This window comes from Elephantulus edwardii, unplaced genomic scaffold (assembly GCF_000299155.1).
Source record: "Elephantulus edwardii isolate Elephantulus edwardi_28Jun2011 unplaced genomic scaffold, EleEdw1.0 scaffold00470, whole genome shotgun sequence".
NCBI lineage: Eukaryota > Metazoa > Chordata > Mammalia > Macroscelidea > Macroscelididae > Elephantulus > Elephantulus edwardii.
Genome location: NW_006400220.1, coordinates 220,217 through 242,098, shown reverse-complemented (window position 1 = coordinate 242,098; position 21,882 = coordinate 220,217). Strand labels below are relative to the sequence as shown.

The 21,882-nt window shown below is 40.8% G+C and overlaps 1 protein-coding gene across 1 annotated transcript in view; it reads right to left on the bottom strand.

The window, feature by feature from the left end:
- Positions 1-627: 627 nt before the first annotated feature.
- LOC102861197 (ubiquitin carboxyl-terminal hydrolase 22-A-like) overlaps positions 628-21,882 on the bottom strand; it is a 38,909-nt gene continuing 17,654 nt past the window's right edge. Inside the window, exon 2 of the mRNA XM_006902910.1 lies at positions 628-2,660. Coding sequence (XP_006902972.1) covers positions 628-2,660 — 2,033 coding nt within the window. The remainder of the gene's footprint in view (positions 2,661-21,882) is intronic.

Below are 21,882 nucleotides of genomic sequence, written 5' to 3'. Positions count from 1 at the left end.
TTAGCCTGTCTGTGTATACTGCTTACAATATTTGTCTACTTTTGGAGCAATTGCTCCCCTTGTACATGCCCCTTCTTCCTTTCACTAGTTCATGTAGGATTGTCTTTTGTTAATACCTCATTAAATAGCACAAAAATTAAAAAAAACTGGCAAAGGTGTTTCCTGCCTCCTTCCTTTTTCTACTTTTATACTCATCTTATGCAATGGGCTGCAATTTTATAAGTTTTTTTTTCCCCTCAAACTTGTAACTGTTATATGATTGCTCACTTGAAGTTGAAATACCCATAGAGAAAGATGTTTTATGGTTACAAGGGTACAAACATGCCCCCAAACCACCCCCCCTCCCACCCTACACCACTGTCTGGTGGAATACAGGATATGTTCCAGTGTCAAAATTTTCCTACTCCTGCCTTCTCAACCCAGAACATTCCTGCCTTTTGATTTTCCTTTAATTGACTGTTTACAACTTTTGTCCCTCCCTATTTTTCTTCCAATCAAGACCTTTTGGACACTGGATAATGTTCAATTCTTACTCTGTCAGGCCCATGGGTCATGGTCAAGTAGGTCCTTTAAATCTTGATACCAGTTGTAGCATAGGTGCTATCATCTTTTATTACATGTGTCACTTCAGTAGGCTTGAGTATGTCTTTCTTTCCCTTTTTCCAACTCATATTCCAGGACATCTTTGTGATAAAAAAGTAAATACCCTTCACTGTCCAGTACATCCTTAATGCTGGCCTTGGTGATTACAGCATCATCACATTTGAACCATTGGTCTTTGTGGTGCCGGATATAGCTGGTATAGTGGCCACTCTCCAGGGTTCCTTGGTGATTAACTACAGCAAACAAGGAATATTTGTTCTCATTGTTTCCACTATTAGTTGGCAGCTGCAGCTGTCCATTCATTTTGTTCTCTTTACTTGAGGCCATAAATGGTGTCATATCAAGCTCCAGAGGAAAGGAAATATATGTCGTAATCTTGCGTCTCTGTTTGGCTGAGTGTTCAAATCGTTTGAAATGAAAACAGGCAACAATAGGTAATTTATTCATTGTGAGCTGTTTGGTAGATTCTTGGTAGCTTTGGCAACTACCACACTTGATTTTGGCACTGCTTCCCAAGTGTTCTGGCCTTGTAAATCTTCGCAGGCAGTCCATGAGTGTGGTGACTCCTGGTATGTGGCTTTCTCCATTCATATTGCTCTCCTTGCCTGGATTCATGGGCCAGAAGGAGGTGCAAGAGCCAGGCAAGTCCAAACTGATGTCCCAATATGGGTCTATTGTGGTGGAGACACCATGACAGGCTTGGCAAGTGACATCAGATTGCAGTCCACCTGTGAAGATTTGGTCTATGATGCAATTACAATGGTTGGGGTTACTGGCTGCCTTCCCAACATCATCACCTTTGCAATGCCTGTGCAGCACATCTAATGCTGCAATAAGGAACTCATGGGCATCCTGTTGCCTATATCCTGCTAAATGGCGTGCATGTATCCATACCAGGTGCAGTAACTTATAGGGAACATGAGGAGATGGGTTTCCGGAATACAACTCTCGAAAAAGTGAAGACATCTCACAGACCAGACACAACTCAGGACTTGGCATTTCACATCTGTGCCTGTCAGAGAGAAAGAAATCTCTCAGGATTGGAGTGTGAGTAAGTGCCTGGACAATGCAGTTCATAAAGCATGTGTTGCCAAGATTGATGAGTCCTCTTAAACCAATAGTAAAGCTTGAGGTGATTCTTCTTCTCCGAGGGTTGTGTCCCAGCATCTCTAAATCTGGCTTGTTTGTTTCCCAGGTCAGATATTTCTCACCAAGAAATGGTTTTGAACACTGCTGGTGAGAAACATCTGTTGAGGTGGAGGCTTGTAATTTCAAAGCTTCTCTTTGCTCTTCTTTGGCAATTTGCTCAATGTCTTTATCATATATATAATCCTTACACATAAAGCAATATATACCCCCATAGTAAAGGTCTACAGCTAAGTTGTGTTGTTTTGTCTCAGCGTGCTCATGAATGTGCTTCTCCGTAAAGCAGCCAAAGAAGACACATGAAAGGCAAGAGTGGAGTCTGTTCAAATGGGTGCCACACACATGGCAAATGCACGACTTTGCTTTGCTTTTCCTGGTCTCTGGGGTTCCACACCACACGAAGCACTGGTAGATCAACCGCAGTTCCTGCCTCCAGTTTTCTCCCACCTTAAAGTTGTTCACGTGGCAACAGCTTGGTGGACCCACGGCAAAATCCACCTCCAGGCATCCACCCCCAGGGCCGCGCCGAGGCCGGGGTGGGGGCCGTGGCCTAGACTGCGGAGGGGTACGGAGCCGGGTCTGGGGTCGGGGTCGGGAACGGCGTCGGGGAGCACGACTGCGACGCGCGGAAGGATCGGGGGCCCGCGGCGGGTCGGAAGGGAGGGTGAGGGGAAGAACCTCGTCGCCGCTGCCGCCACCGCCTCTCTGCGCTGGGTTCTCATCCTCCAGGTCCTGCTTCCCCTTCAGCTCCTGCTCCGCCTCCCGGACCGGTTCGGGTGCTGGCTCCAGTTTGAGCTCAACCCGGTGGCCCGGATCCTCCGTTGTTTCTACCTTCTCAGTGGCGTCCACCTTCCCCGCCGCCTGCACCTTCCTCTCAGTCGTCTCCGCCTCCTCTACCTCCTCCGCCTCCACTGGTGGCGACTCCTCCCCCTGCTCTCAGGGCTGCGGAGGCCACTGGGCGTGGCGGCGCGGGGCCCACGGAAAACTCGGGGTGTCCCCCGCCCGGCCTGAGGGAGCGTGGTAGCAGTAGCAGCTGGACCCAAAAGGGAATTTTACTGAAGAAGACAGCGGAAGCAGGCGACGCCCCCGGGAATCCTCCTGTCGTAGCCCCCTAGCGGAGGTTGTTTCTGCAGCTAAGCCGCGTTTACTTTAATTCATTATTTCCCAAACTTGCTTGTTCACGAGGATCACGTGGGAGAGCGTGTTCAAATCACCGTTTCCTCGGCTCCACTTGCAGAGCTACCGAATCACAATTTCTAAGGGCGGTAACTGGAACCTGTATCTTTAACTAGGGCCTGAGAGTATTATGATCAGGCACGTTTGGGAAACACAGTTCTAATTCATTGAGGCTGGTGGGAAGGAGGGCGGAGACCGCGCAGTCTCTTTAAGGAGCTTCCAGTTCTCGGCTCCAATCGCCTTTCGTTTCCTCCCTTCTTATTTTCCCTTTCATCTGTGCAGGCTTTTTCCAGTATTGCAGGGCTGAGTATTGAGCACTTGCTAAGTCCAGAAACGTTTCTGAATTGGTGAAATGTTACCTTAGAGACAGGTTCTGAGGTACAGTCAGGAGCCATCTTTCCTGCTGCAAAGTACTCCCGTTTTGTCCAGATCTGTCCTCTTACCCCAAACTCAGTCTTTCTCCATGAGGATGGAGCTTCTCCAAAGAGTTCAGAGACCAGATCCAGAGGAGCAGAGCTCCAGAGGCTGCTAGGCATGCATGTTCCAGTGCACTGCAAAATCTATGTCTGCTCCTCTTTTCCTCAGGGTCATAAAGCCACAGGTAGGTTGAGGGTTTGGCTGCTAGCCTTCTGACCTTGCAGATGCTGTTGAGCAGCCTGAGGGATAGGGGTGGGGGTAACCTCCAGTTTTTGTCGACAAGGCACAGAAAGACTATCCCTATAGCTGGCTACTCTCGTAGCTGAGATAGCAGCCTAAACTCCAAGACACAGTTCCACGACCCTGAAATCCTAGCAGAATCCCAGAGTTGGGCACCAGGTAGGAATGTAAGGGCCGCAACATTGGTCTGCAGAGCTGCCAGTGTGGGCTAGAAATGAACTCGGGGTCTTCCTGGGAATCCCATGGGGAAGCCAGGGGCATTGGGCACCGTGGAGCCCATGAGGAGACAGCCCAGAACAAGTGGCTCAGGTCTTGGGCCTGGTTGAGGATGTAGGAGAGCAGCTTTAGTTGCTGGTTCCAGAGAGCACAACCCAGGGCAGCTGTCGGTCTCATTGTGTGTCAGAGGAAAAGTAAATAAGCAATGCTGTAAGACTACAGGGTGCATTTTACATTCATAGTGCTGGCTAGCTTCAGCCTACTGCATACTGCCCAGCTTATGGGTCTGTGCGATCTGGTTATTACCAGAACAAAGTTCTCCTTGGTTAGCATGAAACATTACCTGGCGTTTTTCTTCAAGAAAGTGGAGTTTTAAGCTTCCTGGTGTAGCATTAGGAGTTGGTTTTTAGGAACCAACTTAGGGAGGATGCCTGGGTCCAATCAGCCATCTCTATGCTGTTTCTTCTGAGGTGCAGGAAGAGTTTCCATCCTTTAAGAAAAGTAGACAAGCAGCAGTTGTCATGTCAACCATGCTCTTGGGCTTTGTGCTACACACCAGTAAATGATGACAGAAGGGACAGAAGTAGGAGATGAAGAGCTCTGGTAGCTGCTCTTCCTAACCCACCTCTTGCTTCAACTACTTGAAGCATCTCAGTATCCTTCCATTATATTCTTGCTTTCTCTGGCCTGCAACAAGTAACTGAGATTGTGGAATGTGCTTTTGAGGTATGGGCAAGAGAAACTCTTCTCTTACCTGCACAGAATAACAGACATAAAAAAAAAATAATAACAGACATCAAAGGACCTAAAGATCTCTGTGTACCTTCCACTGCTTACTATGGAAGACTAGCCATAGTAGCCTGCATCACCTTCATGCACAAATCCATAGATGTACTTGAACTGTGCCCAGGCCAACAGATTCTGGAAGTGGAGGGCTCTTCTACTACCAACTCAATAAATGATAATTTGGCATAATTTGAAAACCAAGTACAATATTAGGAGCTGTGGACATAGCACTGAATTATCTGGTTCATTGCTACATAGCCTGACCCTAGGTCTAAATTTGATGCCAGGCTCCTTTCAAAAGGCAGACTAGTGAAGTGTCTTTCACCAATAGGGAAGCAAACTGAATCAAACCAAATGCATTGTTATGGAGTTGGTTCCAATCCATGGTGACCTCATATGTAAGGAGCACCAAAATAAACAACAACAAAAAACCAAACAAGGAAAAATTGTGGAAAACAATTTATTTCATTCTTTTAAAGTAGTCTTTGGGCGGGGGGCGGGGAATCAGACTTGTAGTTCTTATGATTGTAAGTTTAAAATAGGAAGTGATTGTATATCACTTGTAGTTCTTATGATTGTAAGTTTAAAATAGAAGTGATTGTATATCACTTCTATTTTAAATCACATGTTGAGAGTTCCACCATAATATTTTTGTTGATTAGTGGTTATGCCTAGACTCATTCCTAGAAAGAATTTAACCCTGTCCTACTCAGGAGAAAGAAGAGGCATCCTGCTGTCAATAAGATTTATAGCATTGGCAACATGATAAGGAAGTTCTGTTATGTCCTGTAGGTTGCTATGAGTCAGAATCAGCCATCCATATGGCAATAAGTTTGCTTTGGTTTGGCTACACAAAACCTGATGGAAAGATAGCAAAGGAGCTGGCTGACCTAAGGAGGCAACTCTTATTGCAGTGTATGTGCCTGGGTGTCAATACATCTCTGATAACGATGTGGTAGGAGAGTATGTAAGTATTCAAAATACACCTTCCATTCCATAGACTACCAAAAGAATGAACATCTATGTCTTAGAAACGGTTCAGCTGGAATGCTTCTTGGAGGTAAAGATGGCAAAGCTTCATCTCTTACACTTTAGACATGTTGCTAGGAGAACCTATTCCTTGGAAAAGGATATGCTTGGAAGGGTCGTGGGTCAATGAAAGAGAGGAAGGCCTCCATATAGATGGATTGACATAGTGAATGCAGCAATGGGCTCAAGTGTATCAGAGATGATGAAGATGGCACAGGATAGGATAAGATTCAAACCTGTTGTTCATAGGCTTCCTGAGTTGCATTCTACATGTGGGGATCTAACAACAACAGCAGCAACAATAACTCGCACACACATAGGTTTTGCATGCTTACATAAAACTATTTTCAAGTATTTTGGAACTGCTGTGACACTTTTCACTTATTTTTAGATTGACATCTAAAATTTTATATTGTTACTGTCAATCTCTCATTGCTGTCAAGTCAGAAACAATTCATTGCTGACCCTCCAGCAGATTTTCAAAGGCTGTAAATCACACGGGAGATTGCCCATCTTTCTTCTTCAGAGCAGCTGGTGGATTCAAACCACTTGTTTTTGGATTGGCAGCACAACTCCTTACCCACTAAAGCAACCAGAATGCAATATAATGTCATAGATACAAATGTAATGTTAATTTTGACAATCATGACTTTACATTAATTCAGTAAAACCTAAACACCATAGTGATTCAGTAATGATTCTCATCTGTTTTGAATATGAATAATCAAGCTATGCTATCATAATTGGAAGTTGTATATTTTTTCTCTTTGAACTTTTAATTCCATTCTATTTTCTAACATTAATTTTATACTGATAGTACTTTTTTCCATTTGAAACTAATTTTATACTGATAGTACTTTTTTTCATTTGAAACTATTTTTTAAATTATGCTATCAGATTTTTCTAGAGTAAAAAAATGTATATATTTGGTGTTCCAAATATTAACTATATCTCTGATCATAAGTGTTGGATTTTTTAAACTATGTATACAATCATTCATATGCATTATGTTTTATATAATTACTATTGATCAAAGCCTTTTATCACTTTGACTCCTCAAGTCCCTATTGTTGTTGTTGTTGATTGCCTTCAAGTTGAGCAAAACTCTATGTACAAAAGGCCTGAAGCCCCTCTACAACTATCGACATTTAGCAAAGTCCCCATTACACCTTGACTATTCCTTCACCCCTCATTTGTCCACTAATCTCTGCTGCCCTAATGGTTGGTTTCCCCTCCCTTTCTTCTTTTGCCCCCTTTCTCACCTTTCCACTTTTGAACAAATTATATCTATATATCTATGTATCTATGTATCTATGTATCTATGTATCTATGTATCTATGTATCTATATATCTATATATATATCTATATATCTATCTCCTATTCCTTTTTCTTAATTGCAATATGTCTTTAAAAGGGTGCAGCCAGAGTGCTCTTTGGAGGAAGAGAAAGTGAGAATTAGCTTCACATATTTTAGGCATGTTGTTAGGAGAGACTATTCCTTGGAGAGGGACATGAGGCTTTGAAGGGAGAAAGACCCTTGACCAGGTGGGTTGACATGGTGACTGCAACAGTAGGGGTCTAGTGTGCCAGGAAGTGTGAGGATGGCACAGGATAGGAAAAGGTTCAGATCTGTTTTTCATAGAGTCACTATGAGTCATACTCAATAGCACCTAACAACAACATATTGTGTTTTAGTCGATTCTTCTTCAAGTTGGTTGTCCCTTGTCCTGATCCTTTACAGTATTCTATTTCTACTTTCCCTATCCTGTACATTTTATTTCTGCTCCTCCCACAGTTACCTTATATTTTCACAATAGTAGTCTTAGAGTGCGATTGGCACAGGACAGAGCAGAGTTTAGGGCTGTTGTACATAGGGTCGCTATGAGTCGCAAGCAACTCGATGGCACATAACAACAACAGTCTTACATAGTATTTGTCCTTTTGTGACTGAGTTATTTCAGTCAACATAATGTCCTCTAGACTTGTCCATGTTGTGTAGTATTTTACAAAATCTTCATTGTTCTTTATTTTTTTTCTTCATTGTTCTTTAGTGCTGCATAGTATTCCATTGTGTGAATGCACCAGTTAATCTTCCATTCATATGCTGATGAGCATTTGGGCTGTTTCCATCTTATTTCTACTGTGAATAATGAATGCTGCAATGAACATAGGTGAATATATCTCTTTGTGTCTCAGCTCTGATTTCCTTGGAGTATATTCCTAGTAGTGGAATAGCTAGGTCATATGAAATGGGAAAAAGATTGAAACTGTAAAAGACTTCATTTTACTTGGATCCACAGTAAACACCCTCAGTACCAGCAGTCAGAAGATCAGAAGACACATTACACTGAGAAAGTCTGCAGTCAAGGACTTCTCCAAATTATTGAGGAGCAATGATGTCAGTTTGAGGACTAAGGTGTGCCTGATTCAGGCCATGTCTATTCAATTACTTGCCATGCAAGCAAGAGCTGGACATTGAAAAAAGATAATAGAAGCATTGAGTTGTGGTATTGGAGAAGAGTACTGAATATACATCCCATGGCTGCCAGAAGAACAAACAGATACGTCTTGGAGTAAGTGCAGCCAGAGTGCTCCTTGGAGGCAAAGATGATAAATCTTCATCTCACATAGTTTGGGTATGTTGCTAGGAAAGGCTATTCCTTGGAGAGGGACATCATGCTTCACTATCCTGAAGGGTCAGTGACTATAGCAATGGATTCAAGTATGTCAGAGATTGGCAGGATGTCACAGGGTAGGACAGGTTTCAGATTTGTTGTTCATAGGGTTGCTATGGGTCCTACTTGAGTCAATGATACCTAACAACAATGGAATTTCTATATTTTCCTTTTTGAGGAAACACCAGACTGCCTTTCTTAAACATTGTACCATTTTAAGTCCTGCTGGCAGTGCATGAGAGTTCCAGTCTCTCTTCATCCTCAACAATATTTATTGTTTGCTGTCCTATTAAACTTTATTATTGTTGCTAGAGTGAGATAGTATCTTGTTGTTTTGATTTGCATCTCTCTGATGACGGGTGATTTTGAACATTTCCTCTTGTGTTTGTTGACTATCTGAATATCCTCCTTGGTGAAGAATCTTTACATATTTTTTGCCTATTTTGAAATTGTGTAATCAGTCCTTTTTTGTGTGTGTGGAGGAAGTATAGTATTCTACACACTTTAGTTGTGAGTTCCTTCAGTGAAATATCATTGCCAAATATATTTTTCTAGTCTTTGGGCTTTTTACCCTATTAGAAAAGTTTTTTTATGCCAACAGGAATTTAATTTTTAGGAGTTCCCATTCACTGAACTTACTGTCTCCTGGTTGTACATTTTTTGCTATGTATGCAAGCCTATTCATGTGTTAGATGTTGTTGAGTAGACTGTTACTGGTAGCAGTCCTATAAACAATGAATCTGAACCTTGCCCCCTCATGTTATCTTCATGATCTCTGATATATTTGAGAGCATTGTTACAGTCAATGTGTAAATCCATCTCATTAAGGGTCTTCCTCTCTTTTGCTGACCTTCCACCTTACCAAGCATGATAGAAATCAAAGCAGGTCTCTCCTAACAACATGCCCAAAATATGTGAGATGAAATTTCACCAGCCTTGCCTCCGAGGAGCAACCTTGTTTTACGTTCTCCAAGGCAGATTTGTTTGTTCTTTTGGCAGTTCGTATGATATTCAGAATTCTTTTCCAACACAACAACCCAAAGAAAACTATTCTCTGTCATTGCCCTGTTCTTAGATAGCAAGTGATAGAAAAGATCATGGCTTGAATCAGGTGCAACTTAGTCTCTAAATGAACATTACTTCTCCTTAACACCTTGGAGAATTTCTTGACAGCAGATTTTCTCAATGCCACATGTCTTAATTTCTTGACTACTGGTACCAAGGATGTTGATTGTGGATCCAAGCAAGATGAAATTGTTGACAACTTCAGTCTTTTCTCCATCTACAGTGATGTTGCCCATTGTCCCAGTAGTAAGATTTTTGTCTTCTTGATGTTGAGATACTGAAAGCAATAGACCTTTATCTTTTGCAGCAAATGTTTTAAGTCCTCCTCACTTTCAGCAAGCAAGGTTGTATTAACAGCTTAATGCAAGTTTTTTTTATTTGTCTTCCTCTGATACTGATACCCCACTTTTCTTCATGAAGTATAGCCTTTTGACCACAAAAAGACATGGCCAATAGATACATGGATACATGGAGAAATGGTGAAAATCACTTGCAATAAGAGAGATGCAAATCAAAAGGACAATGAGATATCCTCTTATCTCAGTAACAGTGGCAAAGTTTAACAGGACAGCAAGTAATAAATGTTGAATAGGATGTGGCATGGTGAGATAGGAACACTCATACACTATTGGTGGGATTATAAAATGATACAACCACTCTGGAAGGCAGTTTGGCATTTCCTCAAGAAGTTGAACATAGAAATTCCATATGACTCAGCTATTCCACTGCTTGGAATATACCCCATGAAAATTACAACTGAGACACAGATGGAGATTAGTACACCAATGTTCATAGCATAGCAGTGGTATTTACCCTCATAAGAACATGGAAACAGCCCAGCTGTCCAACCACAATTGAGTGGATTGAGAAATTTTTGTACATTCACACAATGGAATATTAGAAATTTAGAAAATTACTACGTAACTTGGGAGGAACTGGAAATCATTATGCTAAGTGAACTAACTCAGTCCCATAAAGACACATACTATATGGTACCATTATTGTAGCAATAGATAACTAGTAAAATGTCTATGAGAATCTAAGGGGGCTCGGGTAAGAATGGAGGGGTAAGGATGGGCAGAGGAGAAAATCATAAGGTTGCACAATTTGATGGGTAGAGGGAGGAGTGAGTAAAGGAAATGGGGAAGATCTGGCCAGGATCTGGAAAGACAGTGGTGGACATAATTAAATGTTGATTGACTTTATAAAATATAATGAATCAGAATGATTGTAAGAAACACAATGTACCTACTACCAGGAGAAGATAAAGTAGATGAGTGGGATCTTCTAAGAATCAAATCCCTGTGCACATCCAAAAACTTCTCCAACAGGGTAAAAAGTGAAACCACCGACTGGGAAAAAGTATTTGGTAATGACATATCAGATAAGGGACTTATATCCAGAATTTATAAAATACTTGAGCACCACAACAAGATAAATGTAAATAATCCAATAGAAAAATGGGCACAGGATATGAACAGACACTTCACCAAAGAAGACATTCAGATGGCTAACAAGCACATGAAGAAATATTCAAAATCCCTAGCTCTAAGATAGATGCAAATCAAAACAACTATGAGATATCATCTCACCCCAGTCAGAATGGCAAAAATTTAACAGGACAGCAAGCAACAACTGCTGGCGAGGTTGTGGAGAAACTGGAACCCTTATTCACTGTTGGTGGAAATGTAAAATGGTACAACCACTGTGGAAGGCGGTATGGTGCTTTCTCGAAAAGTTGCAAATAGAGATACCTTTTGACCCAACAAATCCACTACTGGGAATATACCCCAAAGAGACCATAACTGACATCCAAGCAGATTTATGCACACCCATGTTTATCGCAGCTTTGTTCACAATAGCAAGGAGTTGGAAACAACCATCAACAAACAAATAGAGAAGCTGTGGTATATTCACACAATGGAATACTATACTGCATTGAAAAACAAGGAACTCATGCAATATTCTTCAAAATGGGTGACCCTGGAGGATGCTGAGTGAAGTATCTCAGTCACAAAAGGACAAATATTGCATGGTTCCACTGTTGTAAAACAGGACTGACCTTGGGGTTGGGGAGAGACTGAGAAAGGTGGGTTCAATAATGTATACTGCATTGAAACAGATGAGGGAGAAAACTGTTTAAAAGGGATATGTGATTAGGTATTTTTGTCATGATAGGAGTCTAGAGTGAAGGCTACATGGTAGAGTGGACCTGGGGGAGGGTTTGTAAAACAATGAAAGAATTTTTCTTTTACTTTTCCAAGAGGTTAGTGTACTAGGGGAGAGGGTTGCGAGGGGAGAAAAGTGCAACAGTGAATGAATGGAAATCCAAAGTCTCTATAAATTTTTACTGAAATTAATAATAAATGTAAATACATTTTCATAAAAGAAATACAATGTATATACATACAGTGTAGATTTTGTAAGTGTAAGGTTGCCAAGGAAAGACAGGACTCAGTTGAGGCCTAGAAAGACAGTTTATTGAGGAGAAACTGCCGGATGCCTCCAAAGCAGAGATCAGCCATCACTTAAAGTTACAGTAGAGTTTTATATTGCCTTACAAGGAAATTTGTAGTTAGGATGTTTGCAGCTGCTTGGTACAAGATAAGGGAGCAAGTCCGGGGTGGTGGATAGTTATTCATGGGAAAGGGAGGTGAAACAGTTTTTGCAGCTCTAACAGAGATAAACAGAGTTGCAGCTGGTGCTTTGATCATTACTGTAGCTGTTTTCAGGAAAGTGAGGGAGAGTGCTGGTGTGGACAACTCTGTGGCCCTGAAAGTAAGAAAAGCAATATAAAATAAAAATAAAAAGTATAGCCTTTTGAATGATTTGTTCAGTATACAGATTGACTAGGTATGGAGAAAAGAGACATCCCTGATGCACACCTTTCTTGATTTTGCACCGTGCTCAATTTGGAAAACAGCTAGGTATAGATTTCACATGAGCACAATTATGTATCATCTGCAGCCAGAGGTTTCAGCCAGCCAGTGGGCCTGGGCTGCATCCTGTACCATCTGCCCACCTGCAACCACAGGATTCAGCCAGCCGGTGGGCATGAGCTGAGGTCTGCAAGATATCTGTGTGTTGCTTATTTTTTATAGTTTGCTTTTAGGGGTACTGAAAGGTTTTGGTTTCAGTCCCTTGATTAGTTTGAACCCAGAGAATGTGCCAACAGACAACACTGGAGGTTGTGTGTAGCAAGATGCTGTTTATTAGGCACCCTTGATGTAGATAGACTGAGACCCAATATGGTGTCAGTCCAGACTGAGGCCAAAAATGGTGACAACCGCAAGGGAAGGCAGGGCAGCAGTATTTATCCAGCAGCTATATATTACTTGAGTCTGCTCCTCTTCCAGCCTTGAGGCCTACATGTCTTCCAGCCAGGTCTTGTCACTGTTTTGGCACAGAATGTTGATGCAAGTGACCTGTGTTGGGGCTGAGCTTTAGGAAGGGAGGGGTGATTCATCGCCTCAGGCTTTCAGATCCGAGGGAAGGCTTACAACAACACTTATCTGCCAGTTTCTTTGGGAGAGATTCGCATGTTATTTCATAGTTTAGGTATATATTTTATTATATATATTTATTATGTATTTTATTTATTTTATAATTTAGGTATGTATGTGCTTGTTTGCTTCTTATTTGCTCTGATAAGTACAACACGTATCTATCAGTTTGCTGTACTGGAGTAACTTGCAGGTTGCTGTGATGCTCTAAGCTATACCATTGATATTTCAAATACCAGCATGATCACTCATGGTAAATATGTGGAGTTTCTAGATTAAGACATGCTAATGACAAAGCAAAATATTACAATGAAATGTGCGAGGAGCTAGAGTCGGAAAATCAATAGGGCCAAACTCGTTCAGCATTTCTTAAGCTCAAGGAACTGAAGTACAAATTCAAACCTCGAGTTGCTATAATCAAGGATGCTTTAGGCAGAATATTAAATGATCCAGGCAGTATTAAAAGAAGATGGAATGAATATACTGAGTCATTGTATCGAAAGGAATTGCCAGATACAGAAGAATTTAATGAAATAACATTTGAGCAAGAGGCTATGGTGATGAAGGAAGAAGTTCAAGCTGCTTTGAAGGAAATAGCAAAAAATAAGGCCCCAGGAATAGATGGTATACCAATTGACATATTTCAGCTAAGAGATGCTGCCCTGGATGTGCTCACCAAGTTGTGCCAAGAAATCTGGAGAACAACCACTTGGCCAACTGAGTGCAGAAACTACAGAACAATATCATTGACTTCACATGCAAGCAAGATTCTACTGAAGATTATCCAAAAACGACTGGAACAGCACATCAGCAGAGAAATGCCAGAAGTCCAGGCTGGGTTTAGAAGGGGTCGTGGTACGAGGGATATTGTAGCTGATGTTAGATGGATCTTAGCTGAAAACAGGGAATACCAGAAGAAGGTCTATCTGTGTTTCATTGATTATGCAAAGGCATTTGACTGTGTGGATCATAACAAACTGTGGCTGACTCTGAGAAGAGTGGGAATCCCAGAACATTTAATCATGATAATGCGAAACCTATACTTGGGCCACGAGGCAGTTGTTAGAACAGAGCAAGGTAACACCACATGGTTCAAAATTGGGAAGGGTGTATGCCAGGGATGTGCCCTATCTCCATGCCTTTTCAACCTGTATGCAGAGCAAATTTTCAGAGAGGCTGGGCTCTATGAAGAGAAGTGTGGTGTCAGGATTGGTGGAAGATCTATTAACAATCTGCATTATGCAGATGACACAAGCCTGCTTGCCGAAACTGAGGAGGACCTCATGCACTTGCTGCAGAGGGTCAAGGACTGCAGCCTTCAGTATGGACTGAGGCTCAATGTCAAGAAGACAAAGATTCTCACCACTGGACCAAATGGTAGCATCACGATGGATGGTGAAGAGATTGAGAGATTGTTCACAGCTTCAGTTTGCTTGGCTCCACAGTCAACACTCTTGGCACCAGCAGCCAGGAAATCAAAAAACATATCGTGATGGGAAAGTCTGCTGTTAGGGACCTCTCTAAAGTACTCAAGAGCAACGGTGTCTCTCTGGAGACCAAGGTGCCCCTGATACAGGACATGGTCTTTGCAATCACTTGTTATGCATCAGAGAGTTGGACAATGACTAGGGAACATAGAAGGAGAATTGATGCCTTTGAGCTGTGGTGCTGGAGAAAAGTATTGAATGTACCCTGGGCTGCCAAGAAAACAAACAGATTCATCCTGGAGAGGGTTAAACCAGGCTACTCCTTGGAGGCAAGGATTCTGGGGCTTCATCTGACATACTTTGGACATGTTGTAAGGACATCATGCTTGGTAAGGTGGAGGAACAGCACAGGAGGGGAAGGCCCTCTATGAGGTGGATTGATTCAATGACTGGGGTAATCCAGATGTGTGTGTCAGAGGCCATGCGATTGGCACAGGATAGAGTAGGGTTTAGGGCTGTTGTACATAGGGTCACTATGAGTCGCAAACAACTCGACGGCACATAAAAACAACAACAACAAGGAGAAGGATTGGTCATCCACATCTGAAAAAAAAGAAAAACCAAAACACCAAAACCACAACAATAACAGGCATTTGGAAACACTATGGACTATAGAGGAACACTGCTGGATACAGTACGGATTAAGCCCTTAGATTGGAAGACTGAAAATTAGGAGAAATAGCTGGAAACATCTTTAGTAATTGGAACACAGAATGCATGAAGTATGAATCTAGGAAAATTGGAAGTTGTGAAAAAAAAATGAAATGGAACACATAAAGATCAATATCCTAGGCATTAGCAAGTGAAGATGGACTGGCATTGGCCACTCTAAATCAAACAATCATGATCTATTTTCCTGAGAATGAAAATCTGAGGAAGAATGATGTTACTTTCATAGTAAAAAAAGACCACTTTAAGGTCTTTCCTGAAGTACAATGCTGTGAGTGGCAGGATATTGTCCATATTTATGCAAGGAAAACTTGTTGATAAAATTATTATTCAAATATATATACCAACAGCTAAAAACAAAGAAGGTGGAATTGACGCTTTTTATCAACTTCTACAGCCTCAGAATGACCAAAAAATGAATCAAGATTCATTATTAATAATTGATGATGAGAATGCAAAATTTGGAAAGAACAAAGGACTAGTGGTGAGAAATGATGGCTTTGGTAACAGAAATGTGACTGGAGATAGAATGACTGAATTTTGTATGGTCGTTGATTTATTCATTGCAAATACTTGAAAAAAAACCCAACAAAGAAATGACAAATGGCAATCCTACACATGACCTTCACGTGATAGACTACATAAGAATCAGATTGACTACATTATGCAAAGTGTCCATGGAATAGCTTAATATTAGCAGACAAAACCAGGTCAGGTTCTGACTGTGGAACAGACCATCAATTACTCATGTGCAAGTTCAAATTGTAGCTGTAGAAAATTAATAAAAGTACACAAGAAATATGGGATATGTGTATGACAATAATTTGCAACAAGGGATTCGTTGCAGGGAGGGCTGGAGGAGAGAGGATGGACAGGAGGAAGCAAATGTGCACCACCAACAAAAAATAAAACATTTTCAATGTTTTCAATGTTAAAAAAACAAACAAACATGGGATAGACTGAATCTATCCCACCTGAATTTAAAACCATTTCAAGAATAGATGTGAAACATTGAACACTGTATCAAAGACCAGATGAGCTGTGGGATTACAGAGGATACCATGAACTTCTTCCTTCATAACTTGAAGAAAGCAAAATGTCATTACAAAGACAGGAGAGAAAGAAAGGAACAAAATGGATGTCAGACTCTGAAAACTTCACTAGAACATCAAGAAGCCAAAACTAAGGGAAGAAATGTTGACGTAAAAGAGATAAACAGAAGATTTCAAAGGGTAGCTAGAGAAGACAAAGCAAAGAATAACAAAATGTGCAGACCTCTGGTTGCAATACTGAAGGATGTCTTGGGCAAAATCCTGATCTAGGTAGCATCAAAAGAAGATAGAAGAGTTGCTGTACCAAAAAGAGATGACCGATAAAGAACCTTTTCAGGAAGTAGCATATGATGATGAACCAATGAAAGATGAAGTTAAAATTGGATTGAAGGCAATTGCAAAGAATAAGTCCCCAGGGACAGATGGGATACTGTGGTGTTAGCCTAAAAATTGACCTTTTTTTTTTTAAGCCATTTAGCCTCTGGTCTCCATCTACTGTAATTGTAGATTATATCAACAGCTGTGGATTAGGATAAGAGAAAGTGTTTCCCACACTGGGCAACAAGACTTTAGGTGAGCAAGGCTTGTGGCAGCAAGACCCTGCTGAGAGTGAGACCCTGATTGTGGAAAGGCTGTGGCATTGCCATGCAAAACTGTGGCAAGGTGTGACCAGGCTTTTTGCATTTGTGTTGGCCATAGTTAAAGCTTTGACTGTCTTGCCGGATGTTTGAAGAAGAAGATGCCTTGTGATTGTTCTGAGACAAACCTGGCTGGATGATTTGGATTTGACTGCTGAACTGAAACAAAAGCATGGATTTACTGAGGAATTGTCACTTGGAACTGTTGGGTTAAATCCTGGGATTGTCTTGTGAGATATTCTTTGTCTCCCCCACTCACTTCCCTAGTAAATCTCATTGTCAGTATCATAACTTTGAGTCTGTGAGTCAGCAACAAATAAACGAACCTCTGGATGCTGCTGCAGCTCTAGAGTCACCATAGGGTTGGGCTCCAGGTTCTTTATCTGTTTTCTGCTCTGGGAAGCTGAGAGACTGTGCTATTCTTACTCCCTCTGGCCCTTTCAGAGAGATGCTCCTGGTCCTGTGCCTCCATGTCCCATTTCCTCCTATTTAGACACATACCAGTTGACATCTTTCAACTAACAGATGCATTCTGGACATGCTCACCAGGCTGTGCCAGGCAATTTTGAAAACAGATATCTGACCAACCGACTTGAAGAGGTCTGTATTTGTTCCCATTCCTAAAAAATATACTCCAACAAAATGTGGATATTACTGAACAATATCATTGATATCACATGCAAGTAAAATCTTTCTGAAGATTATAAAAAAAATAGGTAAAACTGTATATAGACAGATAATTTCCAGAAATTCAGGCTGGATTTAGAAGAGGCCATGACCCAAGGGCTATCATTGCTGATGTTAGATTCATCTTGGCTAAAAAGAAGAGAATACCAGAAGGATGTCTGTCTTTATTTTATTGACTATGCAGAACCATTTTACTGTTGGATCATAACAAATTATTGCTAACTTTGAAAATAATAGGAACCTTGGAATAATTAACTGTGCTCATGTGAATCCTATAATTGTATCAAAGACTAGTCTTTCTAGATTTGTTCCTGGGTTTTTTTCCCCCCTCTCTGATGGTCTTTATGGGTTTTAGTTTTATCCCTAGGTCTCTGATCCACTTTGAGATGGTTTTTGTGTATGGAGTCAGATGTGAAGTCTCTTTTCGTTTTCTACAAGTTGTTGTTGTTTTGTACCACAGAGTTGGAACCAGCACACAGCTGACCCTCTGGTAGGTTTTTGGAGGCAGTTAATTGCACGGGAGATTGACCATTTTTCTCCCATGGAGTAGCTGGTGGCCTCAAACCATGTGCCTTCAAGATTGCAGCTCAGGTTCTTAACACCAGCTGTCCAGTTTTGCAAGCACAATTTGTTAAAGAGACTAAAATCCTGTTGAAATGGGTTTCATTTCTGTGTTGAATATCAATTGTAAATAGATTTCTGGTTTCTCTATTCTGTTCCATTGATCTATATGTCATACTAGTACCATACTGTTTTGGTACTATGGTTTTGAGATCAGGGAATATGCTAATGCCTACTTTGTTTTAATTTTTCAGTTGTTTTTGTTATGTTCCATCAAGTTGCCTGTGACCTATAGTGACCCTATGTACAGCAGCTTTGAACCCTGCCCTTTCCTAAGCCATCTCACTAATTCCAACCCCATTGCCCCAGTTACTGTATCAATCCATTTCATCTGAGGTCTTCCTCTCCTGTGCTGTCCTTTCACCCTTCCAAGCATGATGTCCTTCTCCAAGGACTGATCTTTCCTGGTGACTTGACCAAAGTATGTGAAATGGAGCTTCAAAATCATAGCCTCCAAGGAGAACTTGGCTTCACCCTCTCCAAGACAGACCTAATTTGTTTTCTTAGCAGTCCATGTTCAAGACTCTTCTCCAACACCACAATTTGAAGGCATTAATTCTTTTTCTGTCATCCTTAGTCATTATACAGCTCTCTGATGCATAGCAAGTAATTGTGAAAACCATAGGCTGTATTAGACACACCTCAGTCTCTAGACTGACATCATTACTTTTCAGTACTCTGGAGAGGTCCCTGACAGCAGATTTTCCCAATGCAATTTATCTTTTTATTTCCTGACTTTTGGCACTAAGAGTGTTGACTGTGGAGCCAAAGAAGCTGAAATTGTTAACAACCCTAATCTCTTCTTCATCCATCATGGTGTTGCAAATTGGCCCAGTGGTGAGAATCTTTGTCTTTTGATGTTGAGCTTCAGTTCATATTGAAGACTACAGTTCTTGACTTTCTGCTGCAAATGATCCAGGTCTTCCTCAGTATTGGCAAGCAAGGTTGTATCATCTGCATAGAGCAGGTTGTTGATGAGTCTTCCTCAAATCCTGGTGCTTTTCCATAGATGTATTCAATCTGATTCCTGTACTGCTCATTAGGTGACATGCATGTATATAGTCAATGTGTTTTTTTTATTGTGACTCATGTGAAAATTTACAAGGCAAATTGGTTTCCCATTTCACAATTCATATGCATTGTTTCAAGCCCTTGATTGTAATTCCTTCATTGTAACAGCACTCTTCCCACCTCCTCCTAAGTGTCACCATTTTCATTCATCTTTGCTTCCTTCTGAACTTTCTTGTTGTTAGGTGCCCTTTAGTCATCTCTGACTTATAACAACCCTATACACAACAGATTGAAACCTTTCTAAATTTGTACCCTCCAGCTGCTTTTTTTTTAAATTTAAAGATTTTTTTGGGTTTTTTGTTTTATTTAAATTTATTATTAATTTCAGTAAAAATTTACAGAGACTTTGGATTTCCATTCATTCATTGTTGCACATTTCTCCCCTCCCAACCCTCCCCCCAGTACACTTACCTCTTGGAAAAGTAAAAGAAAAATTCTTTCATTGTTTTACAAACCCTCCCCCAGGTCCACTCTACCATGTAGCCTTTACTCTAGACTCCTGTCATGACAAAAATACCTAATCACATATCCCTTTTAAACAGTTTTCTCCCTCGTCTGTTTCAATGCAGTATACATTATTGAACCCATCTTTCTCAGTCTCTCTCCAACCCCAAGGTCAGTCCTGTTTTACAACAGTGGCACCATGCAATATTTGTCCTTTTGTGACTGAGATACTTCACTCAGCATAATGTCCTCCAGGGTCACCCATTTTGAAGAATATTGCATGAGTTCCTTGTTTTTCAATCCAGCATAGTATTCCATTGTGTGACCAGCTGGTTTTCAGAGGCAGGCAATTTATTGCACAGGAGGAGATTGCCCATCCTCCTATGGAGCAGCTGGTGGCCTCAAACCACGTGCCTTTGGTATTGCAGTGCAGCTTCTTGCCACTAAGCCATCACAGCAGCATTAGTCAATGAATTAAAGAATCTATTAAATTGGGCAAATCTGCTATAAAGGGACAAACCAGCTGGAGGGTCAGCTGTGGGTCAATTCCAACTCTGTTACACAATAACAACAACAATAACAAGTGCTTTAGTGGGTGTTATTTTCAATCCAAGTAAAATTAAATCCTTGACAACTTCAGTATAGTCAGTCATCTTATTTATCATGATTTTGTCTATTGATCCAGTTGTGACAAATTTTGTTTCATTGATGTTGCGTTGAAATCCAGAATAAATATGTCTTTGAGAGAGTGCAGCAGAGATGTTCCTTAGAGGGAAGGATGGTAAAACTTTGTCTCACATACTTTGCGCATGTTGTCAGGAGGGGCTAGTCTTTGGAAAAAGACATCATGCTCAGAAAAGTGGAGGGTCAGCAAAGGTGGGGGAGAAATACCCTCAATGAAGTGGACTGACATAGTGACGGTAACAATGGGCTATACAGTATCAGAGTTGCTTAAGGTGGCATAAAAGGGGTTCAGATCTAATGTTCATCGGGTCACTATAAGTCATACTCAACTCTGTGGTACCTAATAACAACAATCTCCTTCGTTAAGTATTTCAAGTCCTCTTCACTTTTAGCAACCAAGATTGTGCTGTCTGTATAATATAGGTTGCTGATATTTCTTCCTCTAATCCCAATATCACTCTCTTCTACATATGACTAGAATTTTTGGACTGTTTTTTCAGGATACAAATTGAATAGATATGATGAAAGGAGACTCATGGATGTCATCTTAAACTGTTCAATATCCCCTTGTTCTATTTGAATGATGACTTCTTGGTCCATATTCAGGCTCCACATGAACAAAGTAAAGTTTTTTTTTAAATCCCCATTATTCACAATGCTGCCCATAACTTAATATAATCCACAGAGTCAATGCCTTTACATAGTCAATAAAACACAAGTAAACATCTTTCTGATATTCTCTGTTTTCAGCAAGTTCCATCTGGTCTCATCTGGTATCCCTCATTTCACACTAACTTCTTAATCCAGACTGAGTATCTGATAGTTCTCTGGTGATGTACTTTTCCAGTCATGTAAAAATAATCCCCAGCAAGATTTTACTTGCTGTTGGAACAACTTGACATTTGTAATGGGCACAAATATGAGTCTTTTCCTGTCATTGGCTAGAACTGTCTTAGAAATTTCTTGACATAGATGACTGATACTGTCCAGGATTCTCTCTGTTTCTTGTGACACCTCAGGTCTCAATTCTATTAATTGCTTTAGCCTTATTTTTATCCAGTGCCTTCAGTGCATCTTGGACTTCTTCCTTCAGTATTACTGGTTATTGATCATATGCTACTTCTCTTGTGAACAATCAACCATATGATCTACTGTGCTGGGAATGACAAATTTAGGCACATATTTTAAGGCCTATTCTGAACTTCAATGCTGTCTGTCAGTGAAAAGATCATATCCATGCACATAAAAAAAGGACATGTTAACACAACTTATGCAGTCCTAAATTGATTGAACATGCAATTAAGATACTTGAATAATACCTGGTGAATACAAAAATTAAAAACAAAGGATTAATAATAGGAAAATATGGCCTTGATGCTAGAAATATGGCTGGAGAGAGTATGATAGAACTTTTTATGACCAATGGCTTATTCATTGCAAATATCTTTTTAAGGAAATATTAGTGATGACTACACACATGTCAGTTCTGGGGCGAGCTCTGATGGCCTAGTGGCAGGAAACTGCACTCCAATCCCAGAGGTGTACAGTTCATATCCACCAAATGGATGTCAGGAGACTCTGAAAATTGCACTGGAGCGCAGAGAAGCCAAAGCACAGGGAAGAATTCAAGATACTAAAGAGTTGAATAGAAGATTTCAAAAGGCAGCACGGG